At 41.0% G+C, this 27,960-nt stretch overlaps 1 protein-coding gene across 5 annotated transcripts in view; it reads left to right on the plus strand.

Moving 5' to 3' along the window:
* ralyl (RALY RNA binding protein like) overlaps window positions 1-27,960 on the plus strand; it is a 98,046-nt gene that overhangs the window by 65,256 nt on the left and 4,830 nt on the right. For 2 of the 5 annotated variants that reach the window (XM_030087715.1, XM_030087711.1), the window contains exons 3-7: window positions 17,924-17,999; window positions 19,103-19,150; window positions 20,297-20,475; window positions 25,712-25,828; window positions 27,627-27,796. In XM_030087715.1, coding sequence (XP_029943575.1) covers window positions 17,924-17,999; window positions 19,103-19,150; window positions 20,297-20,475; window positions 25,712-25,828; window positions 27,627-27,796 — 590 coding nt within the window. Of the gene's footprint in view, window positions 1-1,464; window positions 1,608-17,923; window positions 18,000-19,102; window positions 19,151-20,296; window positions 20,476-25,711; window positions 25,829-27,626; window positions 27,797-27,960 lie in introns of those variants that run through there. The other 3 variants (XM_030087716.1, XM_030087712.1, XM_030087713.1) reach the window with 2 other exon arrangements.

The raw sequence follows: 27,960 nt of genomic DNA on the forward strand, positions 1-27,960 counted from the left end.
ATAGTATTGTCAAACATATAACCTGGGGGAAGATCCTACATCCTGTATGGTATAAAAATAAACATATTTTTCAGTAAAAGTAAAAGCTGTTTTGGATTAATTCTCTGGGGTTTACGGTAATGTTTTAGTTGTGAACATAACACAACATTGCCAATAGTCAGCGATACAGAAGAAAATGGTTGCTACCAAAATAGCTTTCGTATCAAAGCCACGCTGTGAGGATGAATTTGTGGAGATTGCATGCTGTCAACATTAGCCTGAAGAGAAACACTGTGGCAGACTGGATTTTAAATCTTTGGGCAGATTTGCCACATAAAGCGGAGTTGATGTCAAGACATTTTTGGATGCAACAAAGTTCTAAGTGAGTTTTTTCTATACAGTTCATTTTCTCTGTGCATGCTGAGGTTTCCTCCAGGTGCTCCACTTTCCTCCCACATGCAAACAAACAAACAAACAAACAAACAAGCAAACAAACAAAAAAACCCCATGCATTTTCAGATAACTGCTGATTGTGAATTGCATGTAGCGACTTGGAGTGTGTGTGATTGTATTATAATCAAATGGTTCTACCATTGTCAGAAACTGTACATTAGATAGACCAATAAAGAAACTAGTATGTATGTATTTTGCATAAGAAAACATTTTGAAGCAGCTAATGTCAAAAAAGCACTTATTCTTTATACTCTAAAATTGTCCAATCATTCATGTTTGGTATAAAGATAAAAGAGTTTGAGCAGACTTTCTCAGAATATATTTGCACTTAGATGAAGATGAACATTTGGAGCTGCCATTATTTATGCACTTATGTACAAACAGAATGAGGCAGGCACACTATAAGTTTAAATTAACTTTTGAAAAGAATCCATCATAAAAACAAGCAAGTAAAAGGGAAACGTATCATTTGCTCTATTAAAACCACACATATAAAGTCTGTTGCAAGTAAGAGAAGAGTTATTCCTTTAATTGCAACAACCATAGAACATTTTGAACTGCAATCTTTTTCCTTTTTTTTTTTTGAAATCGCCTAGGTTATTGTGCTGTCAATTTATTTTTAAGTCATTTTTCTAGATCAAATGAGTATGTGTGTGACCCCTGAATTAAAATGAGTGAAAACAAAGTTACTCAGACTGGAAATCTTGTCCTGCAAATACAGTAAAGACAAATATAACTCTTTATTCTAATCTAAATTCAGATGGTTATGATAAGGGAGCAATTATCTGGGGGAGGGGGGTAACTTAGATCACCTGCTTTATTAAAAAACAATGATAATTATTATGATTACAGTCAATCTGAACTCGTTTAAACACGTTTTGCCTCCCCATGTCCGACTGTGTGGTAGTTTCTTTGTGAGCGGTAACGCCCGGTGGTGTTTGCGGGCGCTGAGCCGCGCTGCTCCCCCCCTCCGCCTCCCCGGAGCTTGGTACGGTCCTCGCTCCGGCGGCGCCTCCTGTTCTCCGTCTGACGGTCTCATTTATTCCTAGTTCTAAAGTACCGCGGCGTGCGCGCTCGAGCCCTCACGCCGTCCGTCCCTCTGACACCTGAAACGAGCGCAAAGCTGGACCGCTACATAATGACCATGTACAAACGGAAGCGTCGCAACCGTCGATGTGAGTTTGCACGGCATCGCCGAGGCTTCCTCGCGCGCCGAGGACGTTTTCCCCGCGCTCATGTCGCTCTCGCGCTTTGCTTTAAATACAAGTTGCAATTTACTAAGCGGGGAATTATGCATGCTGAACTGCAATCAGATTTCTGTAAACCGCTCGCAGGCCTGTTTAAATAGTTGTAATTTGCATGAGATGAGCTTTTCCTGTGATTTTTGCAGGAGGCGACAGCGTTTGTCTCAAATTGCATTATTTCTCCTCTCAGCCTCACAGTGTTTTTGTTTGTTTTGCTGCTTTTATTCATCAAGTCATTAGTTTGGGAAGCCATCCTCGCACCTGCTCTGCTCATTCATTCTGCTGAAGTTGGCATACATTATCATGAAGTGTGTTGACTTATCAAGGCTATGAGGAAGCTATTTATAATGAACAGTTGGGTTCAGTTCACTGACACACACGTATAATTTATTACCTCGGAGCTATCAATGCAAACTGCGGCGGCGAAACTTTCCTAGCTGGTGATTTGCATATTCATAGACGATTTCTGTAGTTAGTACACAGCTTGATCCCCTTCTAATTACTGTATCCATGTGGTGAGGGAGGAAAATATTAGTCCTGATTCTGCTTCTGAATGTATGTCGCATCTCAACCTCAGAAGCAATTATGAAATGGGAAAAGAATCGATAGTCATGCCGTTCCAGCCATAAATGTTTCCATAATTCTCTGAATGTTTGTATAGATTTGAACAGCGAATGTGTGAGGTATAACCATATATACAAATATTTCTTGTTTTATTATTATTATTGTCGATATAATGACAATGCGATCCTAAAAGTAACCATCAGAGTGAATTAGAAGTAATAAAATGTGCTGCAGTCTGGATGATGTTGTTGACCAGCAAACCTGTGAGATCTATGTGCACAGATATTCACAGCAGTGTTACGATACACTGAACGGACTAAAGCGCCACTGCCTCACTTGAGAAATTGGAAAAATGTCCAAACAAGTAAGAGGTTTGCCAATTACCCATTGGCACTTGTTGTTGGCACAATATTCCACAGAGTGCACACAGTCAGGCAACACCTTAATTTCCCTCTTAGCCTCCTAGACATCAATAAAGGTTTTCAAGTGCTGGTTTGTACTCTGTGTGCTCAGTTTTGAGAAGATAACTTGGTGTTTTTGTTTCCAACAAAGAAAATGGAAACGCATATTGTCCGTTGGCAATAGATGTAGCTGCACACCTTTAGTGGATTTACAGCCTGAATGGAGACAATGTGGGAGGAAACCCAAATTTGGATGCTGAGCTCAGAATTGGTAAGGCAGAGATTCAGGCACTATAAGTAAAGAGTGAGACGGTTACTCTGCCTCTGACTCTAGGCTGAAATTGGTGAAGAGCTTGTTTAAGAGGGCTGTTCTGAACTTTATCTGCCAGCCATTAGGCCAGAGAGACTGTCAGGGACTGCCAGCGGCTATGAACTACAAGACAATTTTTCTATCTCATTATATTCAGACTTAATCTTTTGTGGATGACAGATGGAGAAATCTCAGGGTTTACTTAAAAACACAAACCGCTGGTGCTTCAGCATCAGAGGATGCAGCCTTTGCGTTTCCTGCAGCTTGATGAGATATTTCTGCAAAAAATAGACCTGTAAATTCATCGAGTTGAAGGCTGAGTTCTGTCAGGCGCCGGTGGGAAGGAGAGATGATCAAAATGTACTGAAGGTCTGCTGTCACTGATGAATGAGCAGCACATACTGCTGACTCAGCAAAGGTGGCTGTGAGATTGATGTATAACTGGGAGTTTTAAGTTGATGGATCTTCTGGGATTTCAAACAATGCCTACTTTTTAATGTGCTTCTTGATACAAGTGAGGGTATTTAAGGTTTTACATTAACAGGTGATGGCCAGTATTGGCAGGGTCCGTTAAAAACAAACAGCTGGCCTTTTGAAGTCAGTCAGTGTAAATCTCTCGGAGTGGAGGAAGTGGTGTGTTTATGATGTGCTCAGCCTCGATCACCACCTGCTGCAGGTCTTTATTGTTCTTCACTGTACAGCTGGAGACGCAGTACAGCTGTAGGTCAGAAAGGCTTTTATGGCTCGCCAATTAATCAGCAGAGCATGAGTAAAGCCAGGCCACTCCAGGTTACGGAGAAAGTGAAGCCTCTGCTACACCACTTTCACCTGCAAATAAAAGCTTTTTAAATGAAGACTGGGTATTGATCAAACAATTAGCAACTAAAGATCTGCAAGAACGATCTTTGTTCAGCGTTGCCCCGAGGAAACTTTGTTTTTGTTTGGTTTGTATTGAAAAGTGAACTCTGTGCCCAGGAGAGTATTTAATTAGGAAGAGAAAACCTCTCGGCTCCTTTTTTTTTTTTTTTTTTTTTGGTAAATCTGGGCACGAGTCTTCAAGCATGAGTACTTGAGTTAAAGTCTATAAATATTTAAGCTCTTGCAGCCAAGGAATCTTTGGAGATCAAATGTGGGTTCAGTCCTCTGAACCAAAGATATTTATTTTTCTGTATATCTGTGTGTTTTAGTCATTCATGTATGTTCAACACAGTATAGTGTGATTACATCTTAACGCAGCATAAATCTTTGGATAAATCGAAGTAACTTAACCGTAGACTTTTTTTTCTATGCCGCATTTTTTTTGTTTGTTTTTTATTTGTTTGGGTTTTGCTAACCTAAGATCTTATTGTTTCACTTGTGTTTTCCGTCATGATTGAAGGCTGCGCTGCATGACAAACAAATGTGTCCCTCTGTGGGGCAGCTGTTACTTCGTGGCTTTGTGTGCATACTGCACTGTTTGTGGTGGAAACAGGGAGATGGAGCGGGGCAGGCTGTTGCGTCTTCTGTCAGATGTCCTCCATGTATCTCAAACCATGTGTCAAGGGCAGCTGTGTGAGTGAATGTTTTTTTTCCTCCTTCTTCTTCCTTCCAAAGAAGATTCCTTTTTTTTTTTTCTTTTTTTTTTTGCAGCTTAGCTCCGTTTTGCCCAGAATTTCAGTTTGCACGTCAATGGTAAGGAATACAAATCCCGGCAACACAATCCTTGGTGGAACCGTTCGAGACTGGTGCTCTGCTTCCTTTGAATAAATCACAAGCAATTACGGAATGTAATCTGTTCCACATACTTTAGCTGCTACTTTAGATGCAGTAGCAAGAGTTTAATGATTCACCAGCCTCCACATTTTATTTTATTTTTTTTTATGGACAAGCAGCAGCATCATGCTCCACTCTGTCCTGAAAATGTGATTTAATCTGTCAGAACGGGCCTAATGAGAATCCTATCGGTGATGAAATAATGTGACATTGTTGTCACACGATGTTGCTCCCCCTCCGGCAGTATCGCCCATATTTAGTGGAGCAAAGGCAGGTTGGACTGTTGCCAGGAGAGGCGCCAATCAGAGTGACATAAAGAAAGCATTCAGTGACGCGCGCAGCCTTTGACATCTGCACATGTACGAGTGGCGACATGCAGAGAAAACACCAACACTCACAAGTAAATGGCACCTTATTATCCACATCCCCATGTGTAATAAGCTTTCAGGAGAGGGCATATTGCAAATGCATTTTTTTTTCTTTGCTTATTTGTTCCTATTATGTAGATGTGGCATATTTAGAGCATTAGCCTTTGAATGGCATGTTTTAATATTGGATGTAATGTGCACAGTCGACAGATATGGCTGCAGCCTGCATGTACCAGCCTGACAAGTGGGGAAATTAATGTCTGTCAAGTGTCATGGCAAGCCTGCTGAAATAATTAGAGCGCTTGTAACATCTCACTTCCTCTCTTCCTACAGCCCTTGTCTCTCACATGCACTCACATGCACCTTTGTGCGGATGTGTAACATGGATTTTGAAAAGCGAGTGCAGAATTACATCGTGATTTTATGCATGTAGGCCGAGAATATGCCTGTCAAATATCTCTCAATCAATAATTCTCTTTAAATCTTGGTTACAATAAAATATAAATGTCCAAGTCGGAATTTCAAATCATCATGGTGTCAGAAACATATTTCTGATCAATCTGTAAAGCTAAAGAGTTTTTAAAAAAAAGACACTGTTTTTTGAAGTTTGGAAAGTCAAAGTTGATAACCTGATAACTATTGACTTCTCTCTGTGTTTCTCAGCAGAAACACTAAATGTTGGTGTGTTTGAGATGAACTGCCGGGTGTTTGATTTTACGCCTGGCTCCCCACAGCTGAGCTCCCTCGCCGCGCCGTGTTCATCCGTCCGACAGCGTGGATCGTGTGCTTTTTGAAGTGCATCTTTGTTGACTCGTGTGAGACAGCTCAGTGGGTTTACAGGTCACACTGAGGGATATGATCTTGAACCAGCGCAATGCCTTTATCTGTGCTGCCTGTGCCTGAAGGGGCCGCAGATTATGAGCTGATCCCATTGGACTTTGGTCCCGCTGTCGCAGACAGAAGCCCCGACACAGGGCAAGACGCTGAAAGTCGCACTCGGGTGTGTGCAGAAGGATGCTCTATACGTAATGTTCACTGAACTGTTGCACTCTTATACTGTATATGTTCATGGAATTAGTATGGGAGGATATATCATATACCCAATATCAAACATTCTGAAACTATCACACATTCTAAAACTATCATGAATCTAGATTTCAGTGAGAGTCACACAATATTATTGCACTCAACACTGTTAAACCAAGAAGCAAACATCTTATTTTCTATGATAATCTTTGTGTATAGCATAGTTTAGATAAGCATAAAACTAACTGATACCACATGTAATTTGTGGTTTGGAGCCCCTCAATTTCAAAATATTCAGAAAGTATCAGTTTCACAGGTAATTGTAAGATGGTGAAATAACCACAAATAATTTTTTTAAGGTATATTAAAAAAAAAAAAAAAAATTAGGCAGAACATAAGTGCTTCGCTTTTCATTCATTTAGCAGCAGTGATTCTCCCGAATCCTTGTGGAAGATGAGCTCAATCAGAATGAAATAAACAATGATTTTGTGACCCTGGAGACTATTAGTGTTGCTCATTCCAAATCCGTTTTATTCATTGTAGTCAGTCATAATTTTGGATTTATGCTTTGGTGTCTGTAGTTGTATATGATTCACTAAAATAAAAAAATACCAAAAGTTCAGGTTACTGTGTTTTAAATGATGGACCACAAGACTGCAGATGGGGTAAATCTGCACTTCACTCTCAGATATGCAAATGTGATGATAAACTCTGAAGGCAATTGATCTGTACATAAGGCTTTAAAAAACTCAAAAGTGAATAAGCATTTTCCTGTTTTGCAATTTTAATCTGTGATAAATTACAGACATAATCAGCAAATAAAATTAGTCTGTTTTCTAGTAATCTGCTATTTATCATTTTGAAGTGCAATCTAGCAAAAGTGTGTTCATTTCTTATACAGTGGTTCACAGAAGCGATGAAACAGAGAAGTCATAAATATTAGCTTCTTGCAGGCAAACAGAACCTTCCACACCAATGGAAGGTCATGTCAAAGTTAGGGGAGCCATTTGGAAGCTGAAAAATACATCTCAAACTGTTTATCTCGGCAAATAAACTTCCAAAAGTCATAAATATTCCTATGGAGTAGCTCTGCTCACTGATTGAGAGAATCCTACAAGCTGTTCAGCCAAGGACATAAGAACAACCTTGGTTCCAACAAATCAAAGAGAGAATGTGACGTTACTGTCAGCTCAGTTAAATGATTCACATTGTCTTTTAACTGTATGTGAAGGTATACAATATCTGTGATGTATTTCATTTTTTAATTCATCCGGGAAAACATAGAAAACCACTTCACCTCACCCTGGACTTTGATTCACAGCTCTTCTGAATATAAATGTCTGATGTTTGATCTTTGAAGGTCGATTGAGCAACGCATTTGATGTGTGGATAAATTGCTGGCCTCCCCGTCAGTTTGTTTTCATGTAATGGGAAGACACTCGTCCTGCATGTCAGCCTGCTGCGACTACTCTGTTGTTGAGTGGGGTCAGTAAACAAGTTGTTTTTCTGCCAGAGTTTAAAATGTCTCCAGTGTTTGGAGACGGAAAAAGGTAAATGGTTGTTTCTGTTGGCAGGGATTCTTGCACCTTCCGACCTCACTGACGGCTCCACAGGCACAGAACAGTAAGAATAAAGCAAGCGTGCGTCTGAGAGCTAATCGAAGTTAATGTGAGGTCTGATTCTGAATTGAGGCATCAGACCTTTGTTAAAATCTAAGTCTGTTGGGGCACAGTAATGTTCTCGGTGAGAACATATTTTTATGTAGTCCGGGTGAAAACTGCCAGGAGGAACTATTCACCCTCTGCTCGTTGAACACCCCCCCACCCCCACACCCTTCTGCTCAATCATTTTTAGCACTGGGGCATAAAATCCATCTCTATCTCTTAGTGATTACCACTTCTTCAACAGCACATCGGACAAGACACGTCAAATAAATGTATTTTTGTGCTATGTAGCACAATATTTTTATGTCAGTCATCCTTAGAAGATGACGGCCGTTGGGATCGAAAGGTAATAGGAATAATTTCCAGAGTCATGCTGGTTAGTTTAAAGTAGAAGTGAGGTTCAGATGTCCTGCTGTGCGATGCTTTCCTGCACTTGTCTTACCTGTTACCTTAATTACTCCTTATGTTTGCATCAGGGTGGACTAGAGATACATGCTCGAGACTTATGCTTCAAATGCACTCGGGTTTCTTCAGGAAGGACATCCAGCAACTAAATCAAACATGTGGACCACATCATTCACTGTCGCGACCCCAGAAAGGAGCAGCCGAATTGCATTCCGTCTCGTCTTCGTGTTCATTCAGTTCTAGAAATTTTTACTTTCAGCAAAATCAATATGAGTTTCAAAGTGATGTTGATATTGACTGTTTTTATGTCAAGACTTCTTGTAAAGAAAGTATTGCATGATGGAAAAGAAACAACCCTCCTCTGTTTTTTGTTGGCATATTGCACCCAGCTTGAAGAGCTTCCTGAGAGTTTGTGAGGAATATGAGAATCAGGCTGTTCCTGCCCGGCCTTCATTAGTCCTTGGACATTTTCAGTCTAGCAGAGACGAAAGAAGTGTCTGTAGTTTTACGATGCCCATGGCAGCCGGCGCCTCGCCAGCAGGTCATAACGTAGGGTATTAACTATTAGATTCTGCAGTTTCTCCATCTCACACCTCCTGTCTTCCTTACAGATTAGCTCAGACTCACAATTCAGCAAGGACTTCACATCAAGCAGTGTGATAAATTTCCCACTTCCGTACCTGTCCCTTCCGCACGTCCATCACCTGCTTGATTGGGCTCCTTCACGCTCTTCTTTGTCTTTGCTTTGTGTCTCTCCTGCTGAGGAACAATTTGCATGATTAGTTACTTTGTTCAATTAATTAAGTCATCAGGAAGATAGGCGACAGAGTTTCTCCCTCCGTGATGCGATGATGGGCAGCTCCCTCTGCGTCCTGCGCGCTCGTCGTTTCTGTCTCTCTCTCTCTCTCTCTCTCTCTCTCTCTCTCTCTCTGGTCCTGGGTTTATTGTTTATCTCATCAAATAGGCAGTTGTCGTTTGCAAGAGGAGGCGAATGAAATGAAAGAGCACACAAGAGGGGGAAAAAATGCGACAAATGCGATGTGGAACCATCAGCTCTTGTCTGTCTAGAGCTTTTTTCTCTGTTTTCGAAGGAGAAAAGTGCCCATTTCTTATTTTTTGAAGATCTGAGCTGATACATCAGAAAAAGAGCTTATTGTAGTCGATCACCTGCGGGCTGCGCACCTGCAATGTGACTCCGAAGGCAACACCCATGGCTTTCTGGGTAATTAGGGGGAGAATGGATGTTTTGTACCTCGGTGGCAGCAGGGCGTCAGGTCAGAGACAGCTTCATAAATTTAGCATCACATCGATTGTCTGGACACAGTGGTAGCGACAGGCCAGAGTGAACCGTTCTCTCTGGGATTCTGGGTAATGCAGCAGTGCTGTAGGTCCATTGTTTGGTCATCAGCTTCGCTTCACATAACTGTTTCAAATCTGTTTCGGGGAACTCATTTAATCTATTAGCTTGCCATGGCAAACAGCTCTAAATGCTACCCATGAGCCTTGGCTCGGTTGCTATGGAAAAGAAGCCAGGCGGCAGCTCGGTGCTGTTGAAAAGTCAAAATGCTTCTCCTTCACAGCTGGGATCTAAACACAATGTTGTAGCTGCAGACTGAACCCATTTAATCTAAAGACTGCACTGCAGCTTTTGCAGCATCAGTAACTGGATGTTAGTGTAGCCCTGCAAGATAGGGGATTAAGGAGCTGTGAATATGTTTTGTTCAATGTCTTGAGATGGGGAACTTAAAGAAGATACTGGCTGCACCAAACCTATATGGAGAGATTCATATCAAGGAAGGTTGTATTGAGATTTTTTGCAGATTTGTGGCTCCCTGAGGATGTTTGTATCCAAATGACTTGCATAAGAATTTTATTTTTACTTCACTATCGGGTTGATGTTTGCGGTGTTGAGAGGAAATGTTGTGAAACCAATTGAATGAAATTAAATCAGCAGTGCATTAAGGTGGATTAGATTAGAGGCGGCACAGAGTAATCCACCTGGGATGATCTGTACTATTTATCCAGCTTTTCATTGCATGTGGTATGCTGGTGTATCATACGACAAACACAATGGGACAAACCCACAGGTGCACAGAAAGAAATAAAAATGGCTTCTTGAACTATAATTCACCATGACATAATTGAAGTCATGTTTTTTTTGATATTATATATTTGTACACCAACAAACGCAGTGATGAAACCTCCTTTGATGTTATTCAGCATGCAGAAAAAAGAGATGGTTTCTGAAGATTAACAATGAAATATGTAATGAAAGTCCACTCAGAAAACAGGAAAAATATCTACCTAAATATGCTTTAATTTAAATTATACCTTAAGTCTCATTAAAACAGATTTTTTTAGCGGTAGCAGCATAATATCAATAATCATTAATTCAGATGTGAAATTCTTTGTTTAAATTGTTGCACTTTAAAACACATGACCAATTATTTTATGGAGGAAATATAAATTGAGAAAGAGCGATATGTTAAAATGTCATTGTCTGCCTATGTCAAGAAAAATATCATAATTATACTCAAAAACACAACGCCCCCTTTTTGTCAGCCACATTGTTATTCACAAAACCTCTCAGTGAGGTCTTCAGCATTTGCATTACCCTCAGCTGCATTTTGATTTTGGTGCTAATTAGCAAATGATAGCTTGCTAACATGACTAAGATGTTAAATAGGCGTGTAATCATTGTCATTATGAGACTGCTGTGTCCATTTAGCTAAACATAAAGCATGACATGCCACAGCATGGCTATAATCTCCTCTTTGCAGTACACACAGGCAAACTTAAGCCCAGCCCAGGATGCTTTTACCTAAACATACCATGAAAGATGCAGTTATTTTCCCTTTGTGTTTAGACACAGTATTGATTTTTTTTTGTTTTATTTTGTAAACTTTTAATAAAACCGTGATTCTTTTTGTACCTGTCTTTTTCCCTTTTTTTTTTTTTATATAAGGTCTCGAAGGAGTTCCATGCAGAGAATACCTAACTACAGTGTATATGCCCACTTTGGAACTGTATTGCAGATCAGTAGTACCTGAAAATTTTCCTTCAGGTAAAAAGACCAGCTGCTATGAATTCAATACTGTCTTGTTTATCGAGGTACCGCTCAGAGGCAAACTAGAAATACGAAAAGAAGAGAGGCATACTTGCATTTCTTCAAGCTAAGCTGAATCTGTGCCTCTTCATTTCCAGTCTCTGTATGAGAGCCCACACATATAAAGCCTGACTCATCATTAGTCGTTTCCCCAATTACAGCCTCTGTACCGCACGGCAGCAGATGTCCAAACAGGTAATTTGCAGGAACAGAAACCAACTAAATCAGCTGTGTTTTGGCTGCTGGGTTTTCTGCTCCCACTGAAAGGAAACTTCTGCATAAACACAAGGTAGTTTGACATGCAAATTACTACTTTTGGTGTGTGTTTGGCTGTGAAATGGGTGTAATTCAGAATGAGGGCATGAGTCAGTGTAAGTGGGTTCAGGTCAAATGAGTGGCACTAATTTTTTTATTTTCTCTCTCCAGATTTACCAAGTCTGCATTTCAATGAGTGACACAAATATATTCATGGTTCATCTTAATTAAGATTTCTTTATTAATTTAGGCTTGCCATATGTTCAGACAATACTCATTATTGCTGTATAAAGAAGTCTGAGCAAAGTGATTTATCAAATGTAGAGTGAATCAGTTTTTATGTTAGTAGTGCAAAGTTATGGATAATAAGAGTATGTTTTCTAGAGTCTGCCAGTCTTCCAGTACTCTGACCACACAAATAGGAAAAGTTTCTCTTAGACTCTCCGTCTCTACCTCATCCTGAGCCATATTGACCCCTGCTACCTTTTCCTGTCCACTCCTCTAAAGCCTCGGGCTATTAGCTGCTCTTGTCCTTTCTTTGTTTGAGCAGGAAGAGTCCAGGGTAAGCTGTCTGGTTGGGAAAGAAACAGAAAGCGGGAGAGACACAGATGACAGTCTAATTTGTTTTGGCTTCAGCAGTACCGGGGGGTTTTGTAGTTTATTCACATTCCTTCCAGGAATTTCAGAATGCCTTCCCTTCTCCTGCTTTCTCACATGATTCACTTTACCCGCATGTTGTCCCGTTTCTGTCATCTTTCACACAAGTGCCTGCTCATTCTCAGAGATTCCCTGCAATATGTTGCCATATGGCTGGGTTTACAGCCTTGATTTATTCAAAGCCTCTTTTGAATGAAACTTACATCACGCTATGGTTATTCATCCCTCTGCTAATGAAAGGAGGGAAGGAGTAGGACTTGCAGAGCTTTTGTCGGCTGCACAGGTGTCAAATAGAAAAGGCCCCACAGGTGATGCTCGGCACTGAAATGTCTCATAATGAGCTTCCTCAGTGTGTGGAGACACAAGAAGAAATATGGGATGCGAGAGAGAGAGTGATGGATGGCGAGACGGGATAGATGTCGTCTTGTGCGAGTGCGTGTGCAGGGAAGGGAAAGTGAGGGGGGACGGAGACAGAGAAAGAGACATTGAGGGATAGGCTGAGGCCAACGGCAGAACAGGAGGCATGAGCAAAAGTAGTCTGGAAGAGACTGAGATGTAAGGCAACAAATAAGACCAATAAAACACACAGGCGGGGCCTTCAGGGAGTCACGGATCCTTGTTTTCTTGACAGAGCAACACAGGTCTGTCGTCAGTGATTACTTATGCTCTGTGCCTCTGTCTTTCCACTGCAGACTACCTCCAGAACCTTGTTTCTCCCATGATTCCTCAGCCAATAACAATGCTGCCTTAAATATTTATTCACAGTCAGTTTGTGCTTCTTTCCATGGACTGAGACGCTGACAGATGGAATATTGGAGTCGAGCTCCAACACCATAAATAATTACAATGCAGTAACAATTCAAATTGCATCATGTGTGCATTCACAGAGCTGACAGGTCGGAGCCCTTTTTTCTTTTTTTTACATCATTCACTGCTGAAACAGAGCCAAGTACTTGGTGGTAATTGGTGCATTTTTTTTTCCAAACTAAAAATGGCAAATTAAAGGAATCTAGCAAGAAATTGTTAGCTTGTAAAACAAGTGTTACCACTTCATTCAACTTATACATACTGTCACCAATTATTCTCAAATGCATGTTTTTAGATTGTAATGAAGTCAAAGTAGTCTAGTAAATCTGACACAAACACAGGGAAGACGTGCAAACTCGACAAACAAGACAAACTATACTCTCACGGTCAGGTAGAGACGCTAACTCCTACACCACAGCACAGCTACTGACTGATGAACAGAGTGAAAAATTATGAAATTCTGAAGTTGCACTTTACTGCAAGTGACTTTTTTTATTATTATTATTTTAAACGTCTCATGCGCGCGGGAAGACATTCTGTTGAAGCATCAACATATCCTCCAACAGCCTAACTCATTTTTTGTATATTTTACTCAATTATTTGACTCCATCAGAGGTGAAAAAATGTCTTTTAACTTCAGGTTCAGCACCATGGAGAGCTCCACTGTCACTGTAGAGGCCTCAGTATGCTTCCCCGTTGCCGCGACATCGTTCCTACGACGTCGCCCTAGCGTAGCCCTACGTCAGGCTACGCTAGGGCTTGACCCGCACCTCCCAAAAATCGTGACTTCGCGTCAAGGGGACGCGCGGTGACGTGAACGTTGAGGGCTGTGATTGGTCCACTTTTGCGTTGTTTATAAACTGAAGTAGAACTCACCCCAAATGCTTTTCTGATTCGAACAGTGCTTCGGGAGAAATTTAGATCCAAAATTGAGCGGCGCAGATCCCTATACTGTTAGCAGACGGGGCTATGTGTATAGCCGCTCCTAAAACGGCTTTAATCGTCCAAAAACTCATTAGTTTCACCAATATTTCATCATGGTCCGCTCATGCCCCTCCTACACGACAGCCCAGTGTCGCCAAATAGGTCATATATGCAGATTATTGTGATGTTGTTGTGACGTATCTTGTCAGCTGATTTTATACAGGTTTTGGAGCTATTCTCCCACTAGTGGAAGCGGGAGAACAGCGCCATCTGCAGTCCGACTTCTTGAGTACAGCATCCCAGGTGTGTGAAAGCAAAAAGGCCCCATCCCGGTTAACTGTCCCGCGGGCACGTTTCCGAATTTCAGTAGCCTCTTTTATCCAGCGTCGGTGTTTATTCTCTTCTGTCCCGATGACTCTCGCTCCATCCCAATCCATAATGTGAAGAAGATGGCTGACAGCTGTCGAAACCGTCAGTAAGGTAAACAAACCAAAACACAACAGTCTGTGGAAAAGAAACTTCTTTTTGGCATATATGCAGATATATGTTCGGTAAGTTCACGCGTATCTAGATATCTATGTCTAGATATCTATGTCTAGGTAAAGCCGGAGCTACGGAAGCCACATTGTTGTTGTGACTGCCGATTGCGAAACAAAGACACCGCCACGCTCGCCTAGCGGCTTGACGGTGAAATTGCAGAGGAGGGCGTTCCCTTGACGCAGAAGCAAGATATGTTCAGTGGCGGCGTAGGGTTGCCGGCGTATGAACGACGTCGCTGCGACGGGGGAGCATACCGAGGCCTTTGACATACGCAGACTGACCAACTAAACAGAGTAAAGCAGGATTTTTTATTATTATTTTTTTATTTTTTGAAGCCCATGGTTTCTGCTCCTGACCCAGCAAGCATCTCCATTATACCCAAAGGAGCTCTTAGTTCTGTGCTGATACAAAGTGTTCTGCTATAAATGGCATCAGAGTTTCTGCTTAACAGCATGGATCACAGTCGGTGCCTCTCAGATCCACTTCACACAAGCAGCAGTGAGGACACTGTGAAAGCATTCATTTAGTGCAGAACAGTTTGTCAGAGGGCTGCTGTTATACTATTGTTTTGTCCAATAACGTTAACTGTAATACATTTTTACAGAGCAAAGTTTGTCAACAAGGAATGTGTTTATGATTCAGTTCCCTTCTACTTGAGAGCCATAAATACTGTTAACATTCTGATAGGATATTGCTAATTAAAGCTTTAGTGAATGACAAATTTGGAGACGTTGGTAACTGCGTCATTTGACACCTAACAGCAGTGACTCAATGGTGTCGTGTTTAGTACTGCTGCATCTCAGAAATCTGAAATACATTAAAATCTAGCAACTCCCACTTTCTCCCAAAATTACAACACTTGTTTTTTTCGGATAATAAATGGCTCTAAATTCTCAGTAGCTGTTTACATGTGGGTGGGTTGTCTGGAACTTTGTTTTGGCCCCGATGAAGTGTCTGTGCCCTGATTTTCATCCAAAGTCAGCTGAAATATTGACGAGTTTGTCAAGTGGGTGTGCAAGATTGATGGACTGAGGGATGAATGGGAAATCCATCTATCCGTTAGTCCATCAATCTTGTATAATCACACTGTTTATAGTGTCTTTCTGCTGTTTGATGGCCGATTAATCAGCTCATCACCTCACCTTCGCCTGGCTAGATTCACCCCTGTGAAACATACATGGTTTTTCCAGTAGACCTGTTGCAGGCATATCCTGACGGCTCGGGTCAAAGGTTGCTGAGGCTGCCGAGTCAAGGCAATACCTGTCAGATTCAGCTTGAATGCCTGCACAGAACAGCAAGGACTGGCTGCACTGCATGAAACTTGCACTGGATATGAAAGAAAGAAAAGGATCGTCTGAGATTTCTTGATGTCTCGAGGTCTCTGATGCCAATTATGCGCAGTTGGACTGCTGTGAACTAATTAAAGGCTCGGTCCTGATACCTCCGTAAGTAAACCTCCAGGTTAATGAGCAGTGACGGTAATTACCTTCCAAGTCAGCATCGTGGTCAGTGCAAATATACCCCATAAAGCTGGCACACACGCACTCATGTGGTCATGCTGGTCGGCATGAAAAAGTGTGTTTTAGCATGTCTGAGTAGGCAATGTACCGGGATTTAGTCCCGTTTCTCGTGAGAACATCCACTGGGAGGAGGAGGCTGAACTTTGCCAAAAGCTTATTTTCACCTCAGTGCAGTTCTACTCCCGAGGATACCTCTCATTTGGTATCAGTGGTGAGGAGGAGGTTATAGGAGCGGGGCCAAGCAGACACATTAAATATTTAAGCAAGGTGTGTAGCTGCAAGGGACGAAACAGTAGTACCTCAAAAGCGATCTGCATATCTCCAAAGCATTTCTCAGAGTGACTTCGAAACAGAGAGGAGGTTGTTTATTTCCTCAAGGGCGCTTTTGCTGATTTGCTTTTTGTTTTGGGATCTTATGCCTGTTTCCTTCCAGATATGAAGAAGATTTTCTGGAGCCTTACTCTTTATAAGTATAAAACAAAAGGTTATCATATCAAAAAAAAAAAACAATGAAAAAGCAGATTATGTTACTTTACATAGTTTATTTTTGCCTTCTTGCTGCCTCCCTTTGCCTTTTTTATTCATTTTTATGGGAATAGCATTTGTGCTACTCTCTGACCTCAGATAAGGATCAGAAAGTGAAAAGCGCAGCAGAAGGTGAAATTTTATGGCATATTCTAACTGATGTCAGTAATACAAGTTGGTATCTTCATGCATAAAGTTGGCGGACCGTACGCGCGCCTTTTTACTGTTTTAATGTTCGGGGCTGATTTTGACCAAACTGGCTTGTCTCCCAGAAGCCACTCAGACGATGCACCAAAAGACCTTGCAACACCCTTGGCAATGCACAGATAACCACACGAGGAGTTCTTTATCAATGACTGTCAGGTCACAAAACTGCACTCCTGGTTATTGCCTTTTTGTGTAACAGTGTAAATAAACCACTGTCAATCAGAGCTTAGCATGCGTACATTCACTTTTAGAGGTTGTTTTCCTTGTTTTTATTGCTTTGTTTTCAAGGATTTACTTCTGCCTTACAACAACAAATTCATTTTTGCAATCTCTCCAGTCTCCTGTCTTGCCTCTAGAAAATTGGCTCTCAGACCTCAGCTCGACTTTAGTGAACGTGTCCCACAGTACTGCGGCTTTGTGCGGCGGTCGTCTCCCAAATGTTGCATAAAAAGTTCAGTTTTACAGTGTAAAATAATAGAGAACAGCCAAAACAACTTGAATTAATATTTTGTTGACTTCATAACTTTTGTGTTTTTATGTGACGAGGTTCTGCTTTGTTCCAATACAACAATCATGAAGTGTGACACATCCTAGCAAATGTGGTCTTTGTACAAATGTTTGCACATTTCCATGTCGAGTTTACAAGTTTGATAAAAATGCTATCTCACATTAGTGTAGATCATTGTAATTAAATGGAAATATGCAAAAAATATTTAAGTTGTCATTTGTGTTTTGTAATCTGCTAAATAAGATCAACAAGTTATTTCTGTGAACCATTTCCTTTTTTTACCAGAAAGCTGTCATACTGCAATAATGACATTTTGAACTGAAATACAACTACTTGCTGGGATAGAATAAAGTTACAGAAGTTTAATTGTATTGAATTCATACAAAATGCAAACCGAAATTTTTAATTTTTTTTGAGAAGTGAAGGTGTACTCAGTGGCAACTTGATTTTATGTCGAGGAAAATATATTCACCTTTTGTAAGTGTTGAAAAAAAAGTATTACTATAATTGTAAGTTCAACAAAGTATTTGAATAAATACCTCCTAATTGGGGTAATGTGGGTTTTTGTAGCTTCCACTCCTCCACAAAACTTATGTATTTCTGTGTGTGTGTGTGTGTGTGTGTGTGTGTGTGTGTGTGTGTGTGTGTGTGTGTGTGTGTGTGTGTGTGTGTGTGTGTGTGTGTGTGTGTGTGTGTGTGTGTTTACAGACATAAACATGGCAGGTGAGCCCAAGCCGTACAGGCCCAAAGCCGGCTCCAAGAGGCCGCTCACCGCCGTATACAGGTAGGTTTCATCCTCGATTCAACATCCAGACACATGCAGAGACGCCGCTCCTGTCATAAATATTAACCACGTTTCACATCTCGCTGCTCCGCCTGATGTAAATCTGCAGCAACATTTCAAATGTGAGGATTTGGATGTTTCTGAGTTTATTTTATTTTTTTTTTTTAATGATTGTTTGGGCTGGCATTTCTAATGGAGTATTTATTGTTTTTCTGCATTTGCCTGCTCTTACTGGAGTGTATTCGGCTCCGTCCTGTGGAGCTCAGTGGAGATGCTGTTGTATAAGCTTCATTAAGCACGACCCTGATTTCTTGCCCCGTACACATCTCCCGATCGCATATATCAAAGCAGTGCTTGTTTGCTCCAGTCTATCGTGACAAAGGTCTAGACAGGTCTTTACTATTCATGGGGACACTTTTCTGTGTACTTTGATGGTTCACCTCTTGGCAAAGTTTACATTCCAACCAATTTGCCCCTTTCTGAATTGTTTGTTTGATTATACATCTTATTTCACTAATTCATTAGCTTGTGAGTCATTATGCACCCTCCTTTGCATTTATAGCAGCAGCTGAAAACAGCCACAGTGTAATATGGTAATTATGGAAGAGGAACTTGAGAGGCAAAAACCAACACTAAATTATTCTAAAGTGAAATAATAATACATTAATCCTAATTAAAATTCCCATGAGAATAGCAACATTCCAAAACATCTTCTTCTTTCCGCCTCTTCTCTTTCTTTTACTTCCCTCACTGAATTGTAATTTACTTTCCATCCTGAGCGTGTAGCATTGATTTTCCTCTCTGGGGTCTCACCGTATTTTTTTCCCCTCCTTTCTCTGACTGTATTTGCCCTCTAAAAGTTTCTTCTTGATCTTTGTTGATCGGCAGTCTTTGCATGCTCGCGCGTCTCGGGCTTTCTGCCTAACCTGCGATGAGCTTTAGGCGTAAACTAGAGCGTGTCCGTTCAAGTCAAAACAGCTCCAGTGTGATCTGCTTACTCTTGACAGATCTGAAATGGTTTGTCTTAATACGATCTATCCCCTCTTTATCTCGCTCTCGCTCTCTGTGCCTCTCCTCTTCCTCCCTCTCTGTCTCTTTTTCAGTGGTTATGAATTTGATTATGAATACTACAGGGACGACTTCTACAGCAGGTATGTATCGCTCAGATGTGTTTATATGAAATAGATGATTTAAACATGAAGCATGTTGTCATAGTACAACTCAGAAATTAGCATTTTTTTTCTACCTCCGGTTCTTGAGTGGAGGCTTTTCTGTGGAGTTTGCATGTTTGTATGTGGATGATCTTTCATTTTTTTCTCCTAATTTGCCCTTAGCTGTGAATGTGAATATGCCCAGAGACCCTGAACTCCTCAGTTCTTTCTGAAGACTTCACATTGCAATTGCAACAGGAAGTAAAATAATAACAGACTTGTCAGATTTTCTGACAAAAAAATAAGCTAAATCTCAAACTTTCCTGTCTACCTTTGCAGGTGTTGCAGCTTAAAAAGTTTAAAGGATAAGCACCATCCTCCATTGTCTTTAAATTCATGGCGCGGTTCCTCCTGCAGCCACAGTAGATAATCGCTCAGCTATAAATTGGCTATATACATCCAGAGAGGATTATCTAACGGTCAAGAAAAAAGACTTTGATTGACTTGTCCTCATTAAAAGTGTCACTTGTCAGATTTAATTTCCACCGAGGTGCCTTAAACCCGTCGTCTTGTCAAAACGGGTGATGGGATGAAGCATGTAGCTCCAACATGCCGATGAAGGAACACTTGTTTCCTCTCTCATTTACCGCCGCTGATCAGAGTGCTTATCTGCTGGGACATTTTCTATTTTCTAAATGTCAGGCTCGGTGAGAGCCGTGACAAGCCGAGTGTCACGGACAACAGTGGAACCTGACACCTTCATTTGACATTTAGCACCCGCTGCTTTTCATCCCATCCGATTTCAAGAGAAGTGTGAAGGGATTATTTTCCATGAAAGTTTTGTTCTGGAAAGTTTCACAGAAGGAGGGATATTTGTAATGTTCAACTGTATCATCAGCTTTTTTTCTTTTGTTTTGTTGTTGTTTTTTTTTGAAGAAATCCATACCAAATCTATCTTGAAATGCAATACTGGGAACAGAGAGGAGGCTTCAGAAAGAAGCGATGAAATGAAGGGGAAAAAAAACCTTGCGCTCGAGTAGATGGGCATTTTCTGAATGCTATAGTCCTCTTATAAAAGACAGTGACTTATAGAAGGAGAGCAAGAAGTGAAGTGTAATTTTATAGCTTTTTTTTCTGCTTCTCAAGGCTTTTTGACTACCATGGCAGAGTGGCCCCCCCTCCCAGAGCTGTGATCCCCCTCAAACGCTCAAGGGTGCTGGCTCCCTCCTCCCGCCGTGGAAAGACCTCCTTCCCCATCAAAACATCCTCTTCCTCCTCCTCTTCATCCTCCAGACCTCCCACATCCTCATCCTCCGGGGTCAAACGTGAGTATAAGAAGTTGTCAGATGTTTTACCATCAAGGCTTCCTCCTATTTTAATTTTTTTTTTTTTTTTTTTTCGCTTTATTTGATTTTGAGGCTTCAAAAAGCGTAGACTAATTACGCTAATGGCATTTGGTCCTTTTGAAAAACTGAGAGCATCACACAAATCTTGAAGCCATGGCTCCGGCAAGGAAAAAAAAAACAGGCATTCAACACTATAAAAAGCTTCTTTAAATCAACCCGGCCAGCAGCCACACTGCAACGTAGAGCAAAAACACCAAATCACAAACGCAAATATAATCCCAGCTTTCCGAGAATTCAGCAAACGGGTGCTATTCCCGTCACCCGGCTTCCATCTGGATCTGGTCCGGCCCCTCTGATTAGCTGGTGATGCATTATAACGTCCTAAATGTAATTAACGTGAGATTGGGGGCATCTCTGTGGAGCTGTGGTCAGCTGTGTTTTTCTAAACGCTCGTCTCCATCCGCAGCCTGTGTAATTGGTTACAGTGTTTGTTTCATTGTTGCCTGTCTAGGCCAGTGTTATCAGCACAAGCAGCTTGGTACGGTCTGTCAGGAGGACCCAGCTGCAGTTGGTGTTACAGAGAAAACGGGGGGGAAAATCCCCTATCTTCCATCCTCTTTTTGGACAGACTATGAATTCCCTTCTCTGTCTAAGCAGTGCGACTATATGTTTGGGAGACTAATTCTCCCCTGCCAGGACTGTGAAAAATCACTGTTTGTATTGACTTTGGCCTCCGAAGATTGGATGGCAAAATAAGGTTAGCTTGTCTAAACAACAGGGTGGGCGAGTGTGGGGCAGTTTGAAGCGGAATAATTCAAAGAGGGGCAAAGACAAACAGCCGGAGGATTCATGGATCGGGAGGATGGACACATATGTGTTTTTCATTTTGAGCCTTTCCACGCCGCCGCCGGCTCGTGAGATTTAACTAAGTCCATCAGAGAGAGACTGTGAATGTCAGATAAAAAGTTTAGTTTTTATGGAGCAGCTTTTTATTGACAAACTCTTTGAATATTTAGCAGATCCTGAATAGAGCTTCATTTTAACATTTCTTTCTAAGGTTTGTTTTTATTTCTCACACAGCCGTGAATGAAACTTTAAAGCAGAAAACACTTTTTTGCTGGATTCTTGAAATTGTAGACTCAAATTTAAGAAGGTCTGATGTAAAAATCGAAGCGTTTGCTGACATTTCAAGGACCATTCGTCTTTACTTCTGTTCCGCTCTGTGTACACACAGTAAGAAACTAATACAATAATCATTCTGAGATCTCAGTATGATGAGTGCAGACAGTCGGGAAGCTTTCTGTTCTCTAAAGGTGAATATTTATGTCAAGGCTGAGTGAGGGTTTAACTCCATACCACTGTGAATATGACAATCTGAGTCAACAATTTATGTTTAGGTTGATGTTAGAGTGTAAACTCATGAGGCAATTTTATTGAATATAGTTATATAGCTGAAAATTACAACTCCTGCATGACCTTCTTTTGTAATTGTTTTTAGATGAAATACAAACCTGATATTGATTTTGTTAACCCTCCCCTTTTTTTTTTTTTTACTTCATGTGATGCAAAGACAAATTAAGTATGAAATATGCAATAGAAGAAAAATCATGGGCCCGATCCACTAAAGACTTGCACATATAAAAATTTTTGTAAACATGAAATTGCACATAAAACAAGCTGATTCAGTGTGTTTGCCTTACGGAGCATCAGGTGTGTTTCAGATAATGAAAAATACAAGTAGGAGTTTATGCTTGAGAATATAGAATGCATTTGTTCTGATGAAAGCATTTGTGTTGTTTGTGATTTTGTACATTTTTACTGTTTTTGAAAACAATTCAATTTAACCTACAACTTGCAGCAGTGATTTTGACTTTACTGTAAGATGTATGTTATCCTTCAAATTTTGACTTTGTGTCTTATCATCTGATTAATTTTTTTTTCGTAAAATTCTGATTTACTTCCTGATATTTCATAACTTTCTCCTCCAACATGTGTTTGTGTGAAACTCAGCAGGTGTTCTGCAGGATCTTAGTAAACCAGGCCTGTAAGTGTTCATCCCTCCCGGGCCACTTGGTTAAATCAGCACCTTGAGCGTGTCGAACCTGGCTTTTTACTCCAGTCGCAGTGAGATGTGCATTTAGTGTAAAATCCAGTCAAATCGATGGTGCAAGTTGCAATGATTTGCCGTTGAGGTTGCGGTTGTGTGCCTTTCTATAAAGACCTGCCCGAGTGTTTACAGGAAGTTGCTTCAGCGGGCCACCCTCAATCCTTTTTATTATACAGTGTGATACAGCGTGAAATCACACCATGTTTAACTGTGTTTCTATATATGATACAGGAAGAAAGAGAAGCACAAGGGAAGAAATTATATACATATTTAAAAATATAAATATCTAATGTATGTTTTCTTTAATCCCTGTGATATTTATGGGTCTAAACCGGTGACTTTTCAGCAGCTGCTTGAGTCTGACCGACATCAGCTCCACCAGCCCTTAAAACTCTTTGTCTGGTTTAATCTTTATAAACCTGTGATTGAAGACTTCCTAACTATCCCCAAGATGAAATATCTCGGGCTCATAATGCGGTCCTAAAATTAGATCCATTACTCATTCCCAAAATCTGTCCTAATGCTTATTAAATAACAATGGCGGGTGTTTTTTTCCCCCCCCCCACTCTTTTCCTTTCACCGGAGCTATCTAAAGATGCCGTGTTGATGAAGTGATGCTGGATTAGGGCGTGTGTGTTTTCTCTCTGCAGCTTATGCGGCTGATAACACAAAAGGAAAAAGGCCTGGAGGCCCTCGATAAATTAGAAACTGTTCCACACTTTCTTATCATCAAAGGACGACTAGTAAGCTGCCCAGAGCGAGCTCGGATAATGTTGGCATAAGGACGTGTGTGTGTGTGTCTATGTGTGTGTATTTATGGAGGTTGGTTTGTCCAAATGGAAGCAAGTGATGCTGAGAAAGAGATAGACTCTTCAGCGTGTCTCCCATCCAGATATGATTGTATATTCTCACCCCCCACCCCCACCTTCTTTCCTCTTCCAGAAAAGGTGGATTTTCAGCTTCTCTGTAGAAATACGCTTGATGACTGTGTTATAAAACAACATAAGAGTAGGTTGGGGGTTTTTTTTCTTTCACACATTATCTATGTATTGCCTTCAGAATGGCATTATATTCAGCCTTTTCCTCACATTTCCATGGACACATTAATCATCCTGCTGAGTTTTAAAGGAGTCATACATTGACAAATATCATACAATGTGTGTGAGATCCTCCTGGGGCAGCTGCTGTGCTGTTTTTCACTGTGAATTCATATGAAAGATTAAAATGTCCTTTTGGGGAATCTTGTCTCCTGCAAGGTAATACGTCAAAAGATGTTTTTTTATTAATCACACAGTGCTATCTTCCTTAAATACTGATCTTTTATTCATTAGTTTTGATCATACAATCCGGCTCAAAAGCCATTGGAGGGGCTCAGCATTGTGATGTGGTGTGGGTGTAAATATACATCAAAGGGAAGCAAGTTAAAGAGCCACACGCAGACATGATACCAGACAAGTAATGTTTTGATTTTGTGCCTGTCGCATGCCTCTGATTTTCCAGCTGAAGATTTACAAGAACTGGTGGGTTTGTTTACTGCGTGCTCATCCATCCTCTTTCCAGCCCTGACAGAATCTGATAGGTGTCAAAGAGAATTTTATGTTTTCTTCTTCACTTCTGGTGTCTCTCTCCCCCTCCCCTCGCCACCGCCACTTACTCTCAAAATATGACACATTTCAGCTGCCGAGGGTTAAGGAATAAGATTATCTCATTACTTTGTGGTCTAAATTCTTTAATCTGCTCAGTTCAAGCTGTTAAAGAGTCGGTACACCCTCGTTTCAGCAGCTGTGAGATGGACCACCAATCAGCGGTGACGTCCTTCTGATAAATATTTGTATGATTTTCGGGGAGTTACAGCCGCCATTATTTGCATATCAAGGTTAGGGCTGAAACTTTGACGTGGTCGGGTTCCACTACATTTACCCAAATGTCAGATATGCGTTGTGGAGTGAAAGCCGAACGCCCAAAGCGAAACAGAAACGGGAGAGCAATTATTCATGAGGCAGTAAACAGACGCTGTGGGTGGGGAAATTGTGCCCCCTTGTTTTTCATGTTAGTGAGGTAATGATCAGGCAAGTGCATAAAAATGCATCAGATGTGAAAAAAGCTCTGAAACTTTGATAAAAGTTATGTTGCTTGTTGATTTTTTTTCAGCTTTCGTCTTTCATGTAAATTGTATTTTCCTACTTTGGCAGACTGAGCAGTTGGATGAATATATTTCTGTACTTTTTCATAAAAAGATGTGTGATTTGGTTTGACATTTGTATATGTTTGGGTGATCTTCTACAATATGCGATCAATTGATTTGCAAAGAAACATGTTGAGATCCATCTTTGTGTTTCGTATATTATTCATATGTAAGTCTCATATAATAAGATTTTGTAGTTGTCTAACACTCCTTCCTCCTAAATAATTCCTAAAATCATAAAGAAAGTGATAATCACAAAAAAAAAAGTCAGTGCTGTTTTTTTAAGTTAAAAAAAAAAGAAACGTTATCAGCTGTAATCCTAAATCCAGGTTTCTTTCAGCAAATGTATTCCAAACTGAATGTTTCAGATTTCTGCTTAATCCTTCCTGAGCTACTTTGGTTTATCTGGTAGCAGCACAGATAAATAATGTGTCCCATTTCCTGTGTCTGATAAAAAGCTGCCAGTTGAATGCTTTTAATGTCGAGTCACAACAGCGAGGAATGATTGATGTTCAATAACTGCAACCAAACTTACAATATATGCCCAACCAAGCAGATCCTGTCACTGGCTTGTAAGCAGTCTGCTTACTTAGCATGCTGCAGAAAGATATAAAGTCTACAGTTTGTTGAGATACTGGCACTAGTGAGTGAAACTTAAGCAGCCCTGCACAGCATGGTGGGCGTAAGCCGTGCGTTAATCTTCAAATTGAAAGCAGCAGGTCCTCAATTTTAGCTGGGTAACGTTTCAGTCAGCCAAACTGTGATCGTCATCCCCGAGGAAAGTCTGCATCAGACTGATGCCACGAGATCCAAAAAAAACTCCAAACTACTAGTATTAAGTGTGAGCATGTGATGTGCGCGTCTAAGAAACAACCAATTAGTCCGAACTTCAGGATGTCTTCCTCTGTGTTTCTGTGCTCCAGCAGTGAAGACAGACCAGCTTCAGACTATCAAGCGGGAGCTCACTCAGATCAAGATGAAGATTGACTCTTTGCTGGGCCGCCTGGAGAAGATTGAGAAGCAGCAGAGAGCCGAATCAGGTGAGAAACAGAGGGGGGCGTCCGCCCCAGGCAGCAGCGACGGGGAGAAGGACACCAACCACTGAGGGAGGGAAATTAAGAGCACACCCTGGCCATACGTCTTCGTGACACCGTCTAAGATAAGCGTGGCAGAGCTCTTCGTCATAACAGCGGACAGATGCCAACGCCACGCTGACTCAGTGTGTGTGAGAGGTCTTTATAGATGCCCTCCACCACACTACAGCCTCCGTGTGCTGCACCCTGTGAAGGTCATTCAGACTTCATGACAAAAAGACCATCGTAAACATTTCTCCTCCGACGGGGATGCTTTTATTCAAACATCGGCTTGTTCCGTTTTAATTTTGCAACGTCTTTGCCTCCGTGACAGCTTGATGCCAAATAAATCACAGCAGCTTGTGGTTTTTCAGGGGAACTGCTGTGAGTTTGTCTGGAGTGAGAATGGAAACCAACATAAGATACACTTCTGGTGGCTATTTCCAACAAAGAGATTTTAAAGATTTCCCCAAATCTTTATTACTTAACTCGTTTGGTCCCTGGTATCTGAAACCGTCTCCCATCAGGCCTAAAGAACTTCAGGTAAAGAATGGAGAAATGTCAGAATTATATTTTCTTCGGTTTCAGTTAAAAGTGTATGATAAATGAGCGAGACCTTTTTGAAGCAGAAAACTGGATTGATTATAGTTAATATATTTATCCTCTCTGAGGCTGCTGCCAAAGATTAAACCGAGATAGATGATTTCTCTTTAGTCCTCAGGAATGCAGTTATGGAGCAAAATTCTCATTAACATTATATATTGAAACAAATGAATCCCACTGTTTTACTGCAAAAAAAGACCGTTTTATACCTGAGCTGAATGTTTTTGTTAACTGTAGAGTTTTATCCAGATCAGTTTTTGATGATTCGTTTCAAAACAGTGCTGTGGAGTGCTGTGGGGAGTGTAAAATCCATTCATCCTTTCATCATCTAACCCACCTCATAATGTTCAAGGTTGCAGGACAGCATGGAGTCAATCCCAGCTACCTGTGGGTGACGGCAGTGTGTATGTACAGTACACTGTATGTACAGACTGGAATAGCTGCCAGTCTGAAAACTACTACTGCAGCCTGAACTTCACTCAGTGTTCCAGATCACGTTAAACTCATTGACTCAACAACCTTAGATTGCAGTTAATCTGTAAATAGCGTATCATTTAATGAACCTAAAATACAAGTGCAGTCTATTGTTGTCATTAAAAGAGTTGGGGATCAACTTTTGTTGCCTTCACAGAGAACAAAACTTCCATTACTTGGTGTAGTTTTTCATAAAAGCTTCAGTTATACTCTTTTTTTTTTTTTTTTTTTTTTTTTTTTCATTTTTGGTGAGAACTCGACTTCATAATCCCCTCACTCATTCTTCTAAAAGTAGTTTCTCATGTCTGCTAAATACTTTTGTAAATTTTATGATACTTATTCCAAAAACAGTATCTTATATTATAAAATATCACAGAGCTGTAACTGAGGATGAGTCTCGTAGGCAAATCGCACATAGTTACACTGCAGGCTTGTTTCATTTAATTGAATACAATGGTGGGAAAGCTGCTGAAATACTAAAATTCTGCAGCTGTACTGGTTACAAGTAAACTGTTGCAAAAAAATTAATCTCATAAATGACTGCTGCACAGAGACTGTGTGTACTTGTCACCTGCTTCTTTGTTGTGGTGTCCAACGTGTATTCTGTTTTTTTTATTTTTACGCACAAAGCTGCAGACTGATCACACTCGAGCTTCTTTTTACGTGCGCCTCTTTTTTTTCCTGCCAGAGGCTCAAAGAAAGTACGAGGACAACTGCGACTCCTTGCATGAGGAGTCGGTGTCGGAGGCGGCGGACAACTCTGGGGAGGAGGCGGGCGAGGGGGCGCTGGACGTGGAGGCGGGAGAGATGACCGATGGCGGCGAGGACGAATACGATGAGGAGAGCAGCCACCATCTGGTAAGAGAAACGGCTGACAGGGCTGACATCGAGGGAGAGAGCGAGACACTTTGGGAGATCTCAAGTGGGCAGACTGTCTTCGCCTTCTGAAAGTTAATTTTCCAGAATTATTCATGGCCGCAGATCTGAGAGAGCAGGGCTTCACATGAGTGAATGGTGAGGGC

The sequence above is a fragment of the Salarias fasciatus genome, unplaced genomic scaffold (genome assembly GCF_902148845.1).
Source record: "Salarias fasciatus unplaced genomic scaffold, fSalaFa1.1, whole genome shotgun sequence".
NCBI lineage: Eukaryota > Metazoa > Chordata > Actinopteri > Blenniiformes > Blenniidae > Salarias > Salarias fasciatus.